The sequence below is a fragment of the Pyrus communis genome, chromosome 10 (assembly GCF_963583255.1).
Source record: "Pyrus communis chromosome 10, drPyrComm1.1, whole genome shotgun sequence".
NCBI lineage: Eukaryota > Viridiplantae > Streptophyta > Magnoliopsida > Rosales > Rosaceae > Pyrus > Pyrus communis.
In genome coordinates, this window is record NC_084812.1 from 6,349,598 (window position 1) to 6,363,139 (window position 13,542).

The following is a 13,542-nucleotide window of genomic DNA, read 5'->3' on the forward strand; positions in this document are numbered from 1 at the left end:
TCCCCATTCTTCATGTGCAGCACCTCGAACTCCTTGCGAAGAGCCTGCAATTGTGCACGTTTTACACGTGCAGTTCCTTGATATTTTTGTTTCAAGGAATCCCATATATCCTTCGCTGTGTCTTTCTTCAAAATGGTCTCCAAAGTTGACCGATCTATGGCTTGGAACAAATAGTTCTTGGCCTTCAAGTTTTTCAGCTTTAGTTCATCTAAGATCTTCTTCTGTGCTTCCCCAGATTCCGATCCTCCTGCTGCTGCAGTGATCCCAATCTCCACCAAGTTCCAGTACTCTTTGGAACGAAGGAAGTTCTCCATAAGCATACTCCAGTGGTCATAGTGTCCATCAAGCTTGGGAATAGCTGGTTGCACGAAACTATTTTCAGACGCCATGGTTGTATCTCTCTCTACTTAGAGTGCAAGCTCTCGATCAGGCCCCGGAGTGGGGCTCTGATACCAGATGTTGGAACCAGAAACTTGCAAAGGACTGCTGCAATGCAAAGTTCGAAAGCTTACTCAAAGCAAAGGGAGAATTCTTATTCAATGCAAGCAACAATCATGGCTAATAAATAGCCTCACATCTGAACAGAAAAGAAAATAACTGCCCACGATTTTACAGGTCCTATAATCGTGGTAAAGACTACGTCAAAAACAGAAAATGCATACTTGTCCCTTAAGAATAGGGATTATTGAATAACAACCCTAAAGACTAGGAATCCTAGTGATAACAGAAAACCTAATAACTTTAACAATTATGCGCACAACAGAGAGAGAAGGCAGCTGCGACGGTGACACCAATGCTACTCAACACTGACCACATCTTCTCCAACCCACCCAAGGTTCATTCTTTATTTATTAACTTGCTCCGAAGGACAAGAAGAAGAAGTTGCAGAAGCAGAAATGGTGGAGATGAAGGAGGAAGAGTCTCAGAAAATTGCGGTTTTCAAAGGCAGGGAAATATTCGGGTCCAATGCTCTGCACTCGTTTGTGGCTCTGGGTATTTGGCTGGGTACAATCCATTTCAACGTGGCTCTGGTTCTTTTCACAATATTCTTCCTTCCATTTTCCAAGTCCCTTCTGTAAGTGTTCATCCTTCGTTACTTCACAAATCCAATTTTTCTTTCTAGTTTGTTTTTTGGGGTGCGTGTACTTATCACACACCCTAATAATTTATATCCGTTGATCTTCTCTAATTCATTTGATCCGACAGTTAAAAATTAAAAAGGTATGTGAGAAATAAAATGGGTGTGTGGATATCACACCCCTTGTTTTTGCGGTCTAAAAACTTTGGACGAGATATCTAGCTACCAATGTTCTTTTGAATTAAAAATTAAAATTTGTTGTTGCTTTTTTAAGAGGATTAGCTAGACTCACAGAGACATTTCAGCCTTATCATGACCATCATCGTATGATTCACCAACGTTATGAATTGAACCCAGAACATATCGTATAGAATATGAGCCTAGAATTCATTCCACACCATTGAACCACCTTGTGCTCGTTAAACTATGTTGTTTATACAAATGAGAATTCAAATAAAATCTATAATTTATGAGATATATTAAAGGATAAATTATATTCTTTAATATTATATATATATATATATATATATACAGAAGTGTTATTGACATTTCAAAATTTTCATTTTACACTGCTTATAAATGTATTTTTCTTTCTTAATATAGAAAATTTGGAGTGTAGAATGAGATTTTTGAAGTACTAACAACAATTTCCTATATATATTAAACCAAAATATGGAGCCTTTTTCAAAAGCACAAAAAAATAAAATAAAATAAAATAAAAGAAGAAGAAGAAGAAGATATTAAGCTTAATTACATTTCTTCCATTAAATTTGACATGGATATATTGTCAAATCAATGTACCCATATAAGTTTAAAAAATGGGTTAGAAAAAAATTGCATGGATTATATATAAAAAAAAATGGGTACATTTATACTAAAATATGTTACATTTTACATATAATAAATTAGTATATTTAAGAATGGGTACATTTAAGATTACAAAAAATTGAAAATTTATACGAATGGGTACATAGATTTAAAAATTGAAAATCTTTTTATGAAAAACTAATGGGTACAAACTTATTCTAATTTTTTTTTTTTTTGAAAGGGGTGTGATATGCACACACCCTATTTTACTTCTCATACACCTTTTTTAATTTCGGCCGTCAGATTGGATGAATTGAAGAAGATCAATGAACAGAAATTATCAAGGAGTGTGTAAGAAGTAAAATGGGGTGTGTGGATAGCACACCCCTTTTGAAAATGTTTTGAATTCAAAATCATTTAAAAGTTTAATAAGGGTGTGAGTATAAAAACCCTAAATCCATTACTAATTTTTATTTTAAAAAATTATGTAACTGACATTTAAATTCATTAATATATTAATGTTAGGAATTTCGATCAAAATCTAAAAACCGATAAGGTCTCATCAACATTAATAACTAGGGACTGGATATTAAAACAAATATATATATATATATAGGGATTGGATACTAATTTTTCCTCTAAGTTATTAATTTATTTGCTGAAATTTTTGAAATTTTCAGTGCATTTGGGTTGCTTGTGTTGTTTGCGATCATCCCAATTGATGATAAGAGCAAAATAGGAAGATCACTTTCCAGGTAAAAGTTGTACCCTTTTTAGAGCTTATATTTCGGTTTATCGTATCGGATTAGTTAAGATAGGACGGTTGTGCACAAAGCGGAACTGACAAGTACACAAGTAATTTGTTTTGGTTTGAATTGGATTTTCAGGTACATATGTAAGCATGCCTGTGCTTATTTTCCCGTGACGCTGCACGCAGAGGATATCACTGCCTTTGATCCTAATCACTCTTATGGTATCTTCTATTTTCATCGTTGATACTAGCATATGTATATGTGCACACACAAAGTGTGTGAGAAAATTTTTTAATTTTATTTTTGAAATAGAAGGAGAGAGGAAGAGACTGATAGAGAATGCGGGGGTGGGAAGATTTTTTTTTTAATTTTTTTTAATTAGATATATGTTATGATAGGTTTTGAAAGAAAAGAAACAACAAAATTTGATTATGTGAAATTACATTTTTGCCCTATATTTCTTATTCATATTCTGTTTTAATTAGAGAGTTAAACTGGTAATTTCATAAAGTTTTGGTTAACAATGAATGTTATATTAATTAGTAGGGATACAAAATTAAAACTGGTTACAAACTTTTAATCAGAAATATAATCGAATTACACTAAATGGATATAAACCACGGTTTAGTGTCCTTCCAGTTCGATTTTTGAGTAAAATATTGTGAGTTTAAAATATATTTTCTTTCGGGTAGCAGGTAAGGTCATATTACCCATTAATATTAACGGGTTGAATTCATATCGGATCATATTACTCGTTATTTTAACGAGTATTACACCACACGACCCGTTAATATATCGGGTATGACACGAAAACAATATAAACACGGAAAACATGACACGACATGACTGCTAGGTCTAATTGTGACTCGTCAAATTTGTGCATGTTTCCCCAATGTATTTTTATCCCATTAGAAGCTTTGATGAATTAATAATATGAGTGGCATTTGGCTCTCTGTGGTTCATGCAGTCTTTGGTTATGAACCACATTCGGTTTTAGCAATTGGTGTTGTCGCACTTGCTGACCTTACCGGGTTCTTGCCTCTCACCAAAATCAAGACCCTTGCGAGTAGCGCGGTAAAATTTCTTTGTTTCGTTGGCACAATCCTTTCTTCTTTTTATATCATGTCTCGACCTTCTTTCTTACAAATTTTTAGCTATAATTTGTGCGGGAATTATGTTTAGGTGTTCTACACACCATTCATGAGACATATATGGACATGGTTGGGTTTTTCACCGGCCACAAGGAGTAATTTTATCTCCCACTTATCCGCCGGTTATAGTTGCATCATTGTGCCTGGTGGAGTGCGGGAGACATTTTACATGGAGCCTGGCACTGAGGTTTACATCTACAAAATCTTTCATGTGCTCTTGCTGTACCTTTTCATCAAGTCATCTGTTGCTATATGCACTAATCTGACAATCAGCTGGTGTCTGTTTTCTCAATTGTAATTCCGTTTCTAATTGCTAATCGGTTGCTTGCTTTGTAGGTAGCATACCTTAAGTCGAGAAGAGGATTTGTTCGCATAGCCATGGAGCTGGGCCATCCCCTGGTTCCAGTTTTCTGCTTTGGTCAGGTATCACCATTTTCTATCTAGTTTTTGCACCCATTAAGTCATCTACAAAGTTAGCCAGTTGCATAATATCTGTTTTGAGTCTGTTAATTACTGGCTTTTCTGGTCCAAACCTGTATTGATTTCAATAGTTTTCTTGCTTTTGAGATTAGTTTGTTGCAATTTTTGTGTGGTTTCACGCATCCAATTTCGGGATTATTAAAAGGGCCGTTACGTTTATTATATGTTTAGTTGTTGATTGTACTTTTCTTTTTCTCTCATGCATGTATATCATCTAGCAATGCAATGATAATTTCCATTTCTTTTCTTACGATCCGTCCATGTTGCAGTCAAATGTATACAAATGGTGGAGGCCAAGTGGGGATTTAGTTTGGAAGATTGCTAGAGCTCTCAAGTTCCCCCCAGTTTTCTTCTGGGGAATATTTGGGTATGCATTCTGAGTTATCGTACTCTTCATGAGTAGAACTTTTATCTTTGCAATTAGCTTTGGAAAGTATGTCTGCAGAAACTGAAAGGAAAAACTATTCCGCTGAAAAACGTTCCCGTTAGATTGAGAAGAAATTATACTACTATTAAAGCATTATTTACTTTTACTAACCAAACAAGGAATTTTTTTTTTTTAATTCAAATTTTGCGTTCGACCTACTCTGTTGACTCGTTATGTATATTTGTACATTGATGAGGATTGAAAATGAGCAGCACTACGGTTTCAACTGTTAATGGTTTATATCATGCTTCTCCGCTGCAGAACTCCTGTACCCTACAGTCATCCAATGCACGTGGTGGTTGGAAAACCAATCGATCTCAAGAAAACTCCGCAACCCACCATGGAAGAGGTATGAATTGCACCCGAACAACTGAGCATATCGGATGTGTTTAGTCCCCTGTGAACATTCAATCATGGAGAACCGGTGCTTGGACCGTATTCATATTACTTTATTGCACTCTTTCTGCTGCCCTGGACTTCATCTTCTATGCGCATCATTCTTGAATGAATGTTTTTAATACATAAACAACAACAACAACAAATCTTTATTCCACTAAGTGAAGTCGGTTATATGAATCCTAGAACGTCATCGCACTTGGTTTTGCACCATGTCTTCTGTTAGCTCCGAGTATTCCATATATTTTCTTAAAGTCTTTTTCCAAGTCTTTCTAGGTCCTCCTCCACCATTTTTGCCCTGGCCTCCGTCTCATAGTCGCATCTTCTAACCAGAGCATTTGTAGGTTTTCCGTTTCTGTGTCCAAACCATCTTAACCAATTTTCTCTCATATTATCTTTAATTGCGGCCACTTCTACGCTACCTCGGATATCCTCGTTGGTTTTGTTTGTGCAATTGAACCTCCATTCGATTCACATCTGGATTCACATCTCTTATCTTCTACAGAGCAGTAGCATGTGGTTTTACATATTTATAAAGCTTGTTTACTGGAGAGGTCTCTCCTAAGTAGAGAGCTATTAATGTTTTCAAAACCTACAAATATAGATTTAGTTTCATAGCGAAATACATGCAAGTGAAGTTTTAAATGTACCGGAAATAAAAAAGTTTTATCTGGTGTTGACTGGGTACTGCAGCTTCACGGAGTTATATATTTTCACAACTTTGTAGCTTAATATCGGTGCTGCTGGATTTCTGAGTTCATACTTTTTTCTTTCCAGGTGAACGAAGTGCACGGTCAGTTTGTTGCAGCACTGCAGGATCTTTTCGAAAGGCACAAGGCACGGGTTGGTCACACCAACCTTCAGTTAAAAATTATTTGATCAGACACTATTTTTTTTGTTTTCCCTATTCATTTTCTGGGAAAGTTAGTGTTAACTTGTTGTATTAACTATGAAGTTAGATTGTGAAAATAATGGTTGAAGAGTCGCCTTTGGTATATAGGCTCGTTTGTAAGTACTTTTAAAAGACTAAAAACATTTTTTTTGTGAAAATGTTTATGGAATCAATCCTTAATAAAATTCAAATGAATCCTAAAAAAACGCTTGAATGTTTTTTTTCAGGAATCACTTCAAGTGCTTTTGAAATCCAATTTTTCTTCTTCTCTAAAAGTGTTTTTAGTTATTTTAAAAGTACTTTTAGACGACGGTTTCATCTAGACAACAAAAATTGGCATAATCATGTGTGTGAATAAAGCGCTCTCTAAATTTATTCATACGTTCTCAATAAAATTAGTGATTATACACAGTAATAAAGACTATTTCATTTTTCAATTAATTGTTTCTCTCATTAGTCCCCACTTGATTGCCTACACAAAATTATTATGCGATTCTAAAATATGGAAAGAGATCATCTCTGGATCTCTTTCACTAAATCCACATAATCAATTAATTCAGATTCTTAAAATTTGATCTAACAGCTACAAACAGGAGGTCTCTTTAAAAGTTATAATAGCCGTTAGATCAAATTTCAAGAGCCTGGATTTAATGATTGCGTGGATTTGGTGGAAAAGATCCAGAAAGGATCTCTTCCCCATTTGTCAAATCGTATAACCAGTTCACTGGCTATAATATAATGGACAACAGTTTTATTTATCATATGTTCATGCATATAATATTTTGGTGCCACAAATGATACGTTGAGAATGAGTACCACATTGATGAAAGGATGAACTTTGCATGAGCTTATAGGTAAGCTAGGCTACTCTCTATATTGCTAATTGGTTTTACGATGCAACCTTAACTTTCTTCATAGTATCATAGCAGATTGTCAAATGAGTGAAACTAAACAGCCACACGCCTCCACGTCATCCCATTCTATTGTTCACGTGTTAAACTTGAAAATTCACCACACGTGAGAAGGCATGTTGATAATGAGTTTCACATTGATGGGAGGAGGAACCTTGCATGAGCTTATAAGTAAACTGAATTACTCTCTATATTGTCAATTGATTTTACGATAGAACTTCAATTAATTTTTGCTCTTCAATATCTTTCAAAACCGAAAGCAAACTAGCTCTATACAATTCACATTTCCGTCGTGCATGCTCAAGTTAAGCTCTAGTTTCTCCATTTTCTGGTCCTCGTCATCCTGCAAAGTCCAAATGGAACGCAAATTAACCATCGCCTACTCACCATCCGCAAAACTATACACCAGAAGTCAAATAATCGAAAAAAAATGAGAACAAACAGATTTATCCCACAAGATAAGCATGTGCACCAATCTTCCATGTCTCCAGTACTCATGATCTCTTGCCAACTATCCCTCTGCACCTACTTCAAAAGACAACGAAGCCCTAATATTATCATTAAGGTATTCGAGCGGTTACAAGGAAACTGACAGTGGATAGAGTTTCGAACCCCCGTTCACGATCACCGAAGGTATTGTTTGATGGACTTCCAAGATGAAACCCTTCTTCTCTTCCAGCTGTATTAGCTATAGCCACCCTCTCGCCGTTCTGCATTCTATGAAGCTCTGCTTCAAAGTTGGAATGCTCACAAGGCACAGACCTTAGCTTGCCTGTCCTTCAAGTAATCCAAGATCAACTGAGTGTCGCCTCCAAGGGTCCCTTGCTTACAACTCCTCATGTAATTCCTGCTGTCACACTCCATGAAGCCAACATTCATAATTCCACCATATTACGTGACGAGGGCAGACATAATTCCTCTGCGGCCAATCCCAGCACCCTGCAAGGTATCAAATTATCTGCAGAACCCCAGACATGACGATGAGAGCGAAGGTGTCAAATTATTTTTAGGTTCCAAAGCACTTGAAGTGATTTCTGTAAGAATCATCTGTTGTATACCTCTTGCAAGAAGCATTTAAATGTTTTTTTTTTTTTTTTTTTATCAGAATTCAGTTGTATTTTTTAATAAGGATTGGTTTCAGAAGCACTTTTAATAAAAGTGTTTTCTGTCATTAAAAAAAAAAAAAAAAAAAAAACACTTCCAAACAAACCATTAATCGATAATTTTTATCGTTTGATGTCTGATCGTGTTAGTCAATTACTCCAAAATATTTGATATATAATTAATGATACAAACAAATAAAAAAATTTAATTGGAAAATTGATTCTGAAGGAACGTGAATACCATGTGAGCGGAGTCAGCGACTCACAGTAGGGCACCGTCCAGTAATTATTTATTTGTTTATTAATTAAAAATCCACAAAAGTAAAAAGCGAAAAAAAGGGGAAAAAATAGTACTCACTAACCTCGCTGGGACAGTTGTGATTCCTGTGAATGAGATCATTTCACCAAGCAAGTTTAAGAGGAAATTTAGTCGTTGGTCACGTGCAAGTTCGTCATGTTTACTAAAAAGGCTAAATTGAACAAAATATATTTGTGGTGTGATACAATCAAGGTTATAAAAAAAGTTAGGTCTTAGTCGAGCGACGGGTTGAAGGTCTATGCAGATTACGCGAATTTAATTAAGATCACCTCCTCCATTTTAGTATAGATAATATTATTTGTTTAAAAAAAAATGTGTCTACCTACATTCTAAAAAATATACTTGTATTGAGAATTTGAAAAAATTAAAACTTAAGTCATTATGGCATTGCATTATTACAAACTAATGCAATAAAAATAAGAAAAACTCAATGATTCAATGCCAATATATATGTAAATGGTTCGTGCGGAGAGACATGGAGAAGAGAAACACAAAACAGCAAGAGACATAATATGGGTTTTTTTTGGTAGGTTCCCATAAAACATTTTAACTTAATTAAAAATAAATAAAAACAATGGAACTTTAAACCTTGAATCGCCTAGCCATTACCTAGCCCGCCAGCCCCTACGTGATTTTCATATACATTTTGGCTTAAATCACATCGGTCCTCTACCTTCTAGCGCCTAAACGTCGTCTAGGTCCATTTTTAAGACAATGGGTAAAATGTTAATGTTAGCAATGTAGTTAAAAAAAACTCTCAATAATAACTGTAACTAAAGCTCGTTATCTATCTCTCTAAAATCGAACTTTTCATTCAGATTCTCTCTAATTCAAACTGCTATGTGTATGACTCGCACATGATCAAAATGATGGAATTTGAACAAAAAATTTGAGTTTGGATAGATTAGGAATGAATTAAACCCAATGATATTGCTAACGGTTTTCCTGCTATATTGATAACATTGACATATCACTCACGCCACTTCAAAATTTAACATAGTTTTAACTACTGTTTGGTCTATTTCATCATGTTGTATGTGATCCGATTTGTTTATTTTTTCAAAACAAAAGGTTGACCCTGCAAAAACTCACTGAAATTAAATTATTTAGCATTTTCTAACTATGATCAAGTAATTTGATAAACATAAGCTTTTGATAAAGAATGTAGATGCTTGAGACGATAATCAAACAGATAAGCGATTATAATACAACATGATCTTGATTCAGGATTTCAAAAAAATGCAGTTTTGATTATTAATTTGCATCATGAGCCCAAAGAAGTTCACATCAAATTAACTTATTAACTAATTAGTACTCTGACAATAATTTTATTTCACATAGATGATAGTAGAACAACTTATATAGAACGAGTTCATCATCAAATAACGACATCATCTAATATCGTTTGGAAGTGCTTTTAAAATTATTGAAAACACTTTTGGTGAAAATATTTTTAAAACCAATCTTTAGTAAACTCTAAGTATGTGTGTAAAAACACTTAAAGTACTTCCTGCAATAAATATCTTTGGATGTGCTTTAAAAATGACTGAAAGAGTTTTTAGAGAAAATGTTTTCCAGTTCCAAAAGCACTGGAAGTGCTTTCTGCAAGAAGCACCAGTTATGTGCTTCTTCTATGAAGCATTTTAAGTGTTTTTCTATAATTTACTTGCATTCAACTAAGAATTGGTTCAAAAAATATTTTAACCAAAGATATTTTGAGTCATTTTACACTTAAAAAGTGCTTTTGGAATCGTTGTCATAGGGTCGGTTTAGTTACCAAATTTGTTACATGGGTGGAGTCGTTTACGTCTTCTCTCACTTTCTTGGTCTTTTATATACATCACCGATAGAAAGTGATGTAATGATGCGTATAACCCAGAAACAGAGAGAGAAGGCAGCTGCGACGGTGACACCAATGCTACTCAACACTGACCACGTCGTCTCGATCCCACCCAAGTTTCAATCTTTATTTACACATTAATTTATTGGGTCGGATCAAATTGCTCCGAGGGACAACAACAAGAAAAGTTGCGAAGAAATTGCAGAAGCAGACATGGTGGAGATGAAGGAGGAAGAATATCAGAAAATGGCGGTTTTCAAAGGCAGGGAAAAATTCGGGTCCAATGTTTTGCACATGTTTGTGGCTCTGGGTATTTGGCTGGGTACAATCCATTTCAACGTGGGTCTGATTCTCTTCACGATATTCTTCCTTCCATTTTCCAAGGCCCTTCTGTAAATGTTCATCTTTCTCGAACCCTTATTTTTTTTCTTTCTAATTTTTTTGGTCATTTAATTTATTGATTTATTTTCTGAAAATTTTGAAATTTTCAGTGTATTTGGGTTGCTTGTGTTGTTTATGATCATCCCAGTTGATGAAAAGAGCAAAATAGGAAGATCACTTTCCAGGTAAAAGTTTACCCTTTTTAGTGTTTTTGCTAGGGAATAGCAATGCTACTTTTTGAGGGATTTATCCGTGCAGAACGTCATGTGCGCAATTTTTTGACTTCAAATTTGATCCTATTTAGTGACGTTGATTTTATTTGAATGGTGAATCATCGTTTAGAGCTTATAACTTTTGTTTATAGTATCGGATTAGTTAAAGACAGGACGTCCTGCACAAAACTGAACTGACAAGTTTACAAGTAATTTACTTTTGTCTGAATTGGATTTTCAGGTACATATGTAAGCATGCCTGTGCTTATTTTCCTGTGACGCTGTACGCAGAAGATATCAATGCCTTTGATCCTAATCGCGCTTATGGTATCTCCTCTTTTCATCGCGGATATATGGAAGTAGAACTGGTTACAAAATTTTAATTAGAAATAGAACTGAAGTACATAAACCACGGGTTTCGTGTCCCTCCAGTTCTATTTTTGAGTAAAAGTTTGTGGCTGGTCTTGTGTGTGTTTCCCAATGTATTTTAATACTATTAGAAGCCTTGATGAATTAATAATTTGAGTTGCATTTGACTCTCTGTGGTTGATGCAGTCTTTGGTTATGAACCACATTCGGTTTTGCCAATTGGTGTTGTTGCACTTGCTGACCTTACTGGGTTCTTGCCTCTCCCCAAAATTAAGGCCCTTGCGAGTAGCGCGGTAAGAATTCTTTGCTTCGTTGGCACTATCCTTTCTTCTTTCCATATTGTGTCTCGACCTTTTTTCTACAACTTCTTAGTTATACTTTGTGTGGGAATTATGTTTAGGTGTTCTACACGCCATTCTTGAGACATATATGGACATGGTTGGGTCTTGCACCGGCCACAAAGAGTAGTTTTATCTCCCACCTATCTGCTGGTTATAGTTGCATCATTGTGCCTGGTGGAGTTCGGGAGACATTTTACATGGAGCATGGCACTGAGGTTTACATCAGCAAAATCTTTCTTGTGCTCTTGCTTTACTTTTTCATTAAGTCATCTGTTGCTATATGCACTAGCTGGTGTCTGTTTTCTCAACTGTAATTCCGTTTCTAATTGCTAATCCGTTGCTTGCTTTGAAGATAGCATTTCTCAAATCGAGAAGAGGATTTGTTCGCATAGCCATGGAGCTGGGCCATCCCCTGGTTCCAGTTTTCTGCTTTGGTCAGGTATCACCATTTTCTATCTAGTTTTTCTTTACCTGTTTATTCATCTGCAAAGTTAGCCAGTTGCATAGTATCTGTTTTGCGTCTGTTTGCTGGCTTTTCTGGTCCAACCTCTATTGTTTTCAATAGTTTTCTAGCAATTTCTGCGTGTTTTCACGCATTCATATTTTGAGATTATAAAAGGGGCATTAGGTTATTACATCTTTAGTTGTTGATTGTACTTTTCTTTGTCTCTCATGCATATGCTTCATCTAACAATGAATGATATTTCCATTCTTTTCTTACAATTCGTCCATGTTGCAGTCAAATGTTTACAAGTGGTGGAAGCCAAGTGGAGAATTAATTTTGAAGTTTGCTAGAGCTATCAAGTTCACCCCAATTTTCTTCTGGGGAGTATTTGGGTATGCATTCTGAGCCGTCGTCTTCTTCTTAATAGTACTTTTCATGTGTAGAACATTTTATCTTTGCAATTAGCTTATGAATTAGATTGAGAAGAAATTATACTACTGTTGAAGCATTCATTTCTTTTCACTAACCAAACAAGGAACTTTTATAATTGAATTTTCGCGTTCGACCTACTCATTTGTTATGTATATTTGTACATTTTTATGACTGAAATTTAGCAGCACTACGGTTTTAGGTAACTGTGAATGGTTTTAGGTAACTGTGAATGCTTCTCCATTGCAGAACTCCAGTACCCTACCGTCTTCCAATGCATGTGGTGATCGGAAAACCAATTGAACTCAAGAAAACATCACAACCCACGATGGAAGAGGTATGGATATGTGTTTAGTCCCCTGTGAACATCAATCAATCATGGAGAACCGGTGCTTGAACTGTATTCAAATTACTGTATTGCACTCTTTCTATTGCTCTGGTCTTCGTCTTCTCTGTGCATCATGCTTGAACGAATGCTTTAATCTTGCCCCCAAAAAAAAGACCGTAATGCCTGTTCCGTGCCACATCCATCTCCATCTTCTACAGAGCAGTTTTACTTGAGGACTCTCTCATACATAGAGCTATTATTGTTTTCAAAACCTACAGATATAGATTTAGTTTCGTAGCGAACACATGTAGGTGAAGTTTTATCCGCAAAAAACAATGCCTTATCTGGGTTATCCCACTAAGTGGACTCGGCTGGATGCTGCAGCTCGACGGAGTTATATATTTTCACAACTTTGTTGCTTAATATCGATGCTGCTGAATTTCTGAGTTCATACTTTTTTCTTTTCCAGGTGAACGAAGTGCACGGTCAGTTCGTTGCAGCACTAGAGGATCTTTTCGAAAGGCACAAGGCTCGGGTTGGTCACGCCGATCTTCGATTGAAAATTCTTTGATCAGATCTTACGTACTTTAGTTATGTCCACCTTCATGCAGCTCCCTCTTCATTTTTTTTTCTGGGAAAGTTGGTGTTAACCTGTTGTATTAACGATAAGGTTAGTTGTCAAAACCTTCATCTGGAGCAACAGAAGGTGACATAATCATGTTTGTAAATTAACATCTCTCTAATTCTTTCATACTTTCTCAATAAAATTAGTGATTAGACACAGATAATGAAGACACTTTATTTCATTTTTCAATCAAATTGTTTCTGGCACACTCTTTCCTACTGATCGCTTACGGAATTTTTTTTTAAGTGGTATGAGA

General features: G+C 35.5%; 2 protein-coding genes across 2 annotated transcripts; both read left to right on the forward strand.

The window, feature by feature from the left end:
- The first annotated feature begins 875 nt into the window (after nucleotides 1-875).
- LOC137748995 (diacylglycerol O-acyltransferase 2D-like) lies at nucleotides 876-5,970 on the forward strand. The gene is made up of 9 exons (XM_068489175.1): nucleotides 876-1,075; nucleotides 2,566-2,640; nucleotides 2,773-2,858; nucleotides 3,605-3,711; nucleotides 3,820-3,975; nucleotides 4,125-4,211; nucleotides 4,538-4,635; nucleotides 4,957-5,044; nucleotides 5,869-5,970. The coding sequence occupies exons 1-9, from the start codon at nucleotides 897-899 to the stop codon at nucleotides 5,968-5,970; spliced, it is 978 nt and encodes a 325-aa protein (XP_068345276.1). The 5' UTR covers nucleotides 876-896.
- A 4,228-nt stretch (nucleotides 5,971-10,198) lies between these two features.
- Nucleotides 10,199-13,485, forward strand: LOC137748794 (diacylglycerol O-acyltransferase 2D-like). The gene is made up of 9 exons (XM_068488982.1): nucleotides 10,199-10,548; nucleotides 10,648-10,722; nucleotides 10,991-11,076; nucleotides 11,305-11,411; nucleotides 11,519-11,674; nucleotides 11,812-11,898; nucleotides 12,199-12,296; nucleotides 12,583-12,670; nucleotides 13,131-13,485. The coding sequence occupies exons 1-9, from the start codon at nucleotides 10,370-10,372 to the stop codon at nucleotides 13,230-13,232; spliced, it is 978 nt and encodes a 325-aa protein (XP_068345083.1). The 5' UTR covers nucleotides 10,199-10,369; the 3' UTR covers nucleotides 13,233-13,485.
- The last annotated feature ends 57 nt before the right edge of the window (nucleotides 13,486-13,542 follow it).

Coding starts and splice junctions, on each gene's coding strand:
- LOC137748995 (XM_068489175.1), top strand. CDS start 897: ATGGTGGAGATGAAGGAGGAAGAGTCTCAGAAAATTGCGGTTTTCAAA. Junction 2,641..2,772: donor ATAGGAAGATCACTTTCCAG/GTAAAAGTTGTA, acceptor TTGGATTTTCAG/GTACATATGTAAGCATGCCT. Junction 5,045..5,868: donor CGCAACCCACCATGGAAGAG/GTATGAATTGCA, acceptor TTTTCTTTCCAG/GTGAACGAAGTGCACGGTCA.
- LOC137748794 (XM_068488982.1), top strand. CDS start 10,370: ATGGTGGAGATGAAGGAGGAAGAATATCAGAAAATGGCGGTTTTCAAA. Junction 11,077..11,304: donor TGATCCTAATCGCGCTTATG/GTATCTCCTCTT, acceptor TGGTTGATGCAG/TCTTTGGTTATGAACCACAT. Junction 11,412..11,518: donor AGGCCCTTGCGAGTAGCGCG/GTAAGAATTCTT, acceptor AATTATGTTTAG/GTGTTCTACACGCCATTCTT.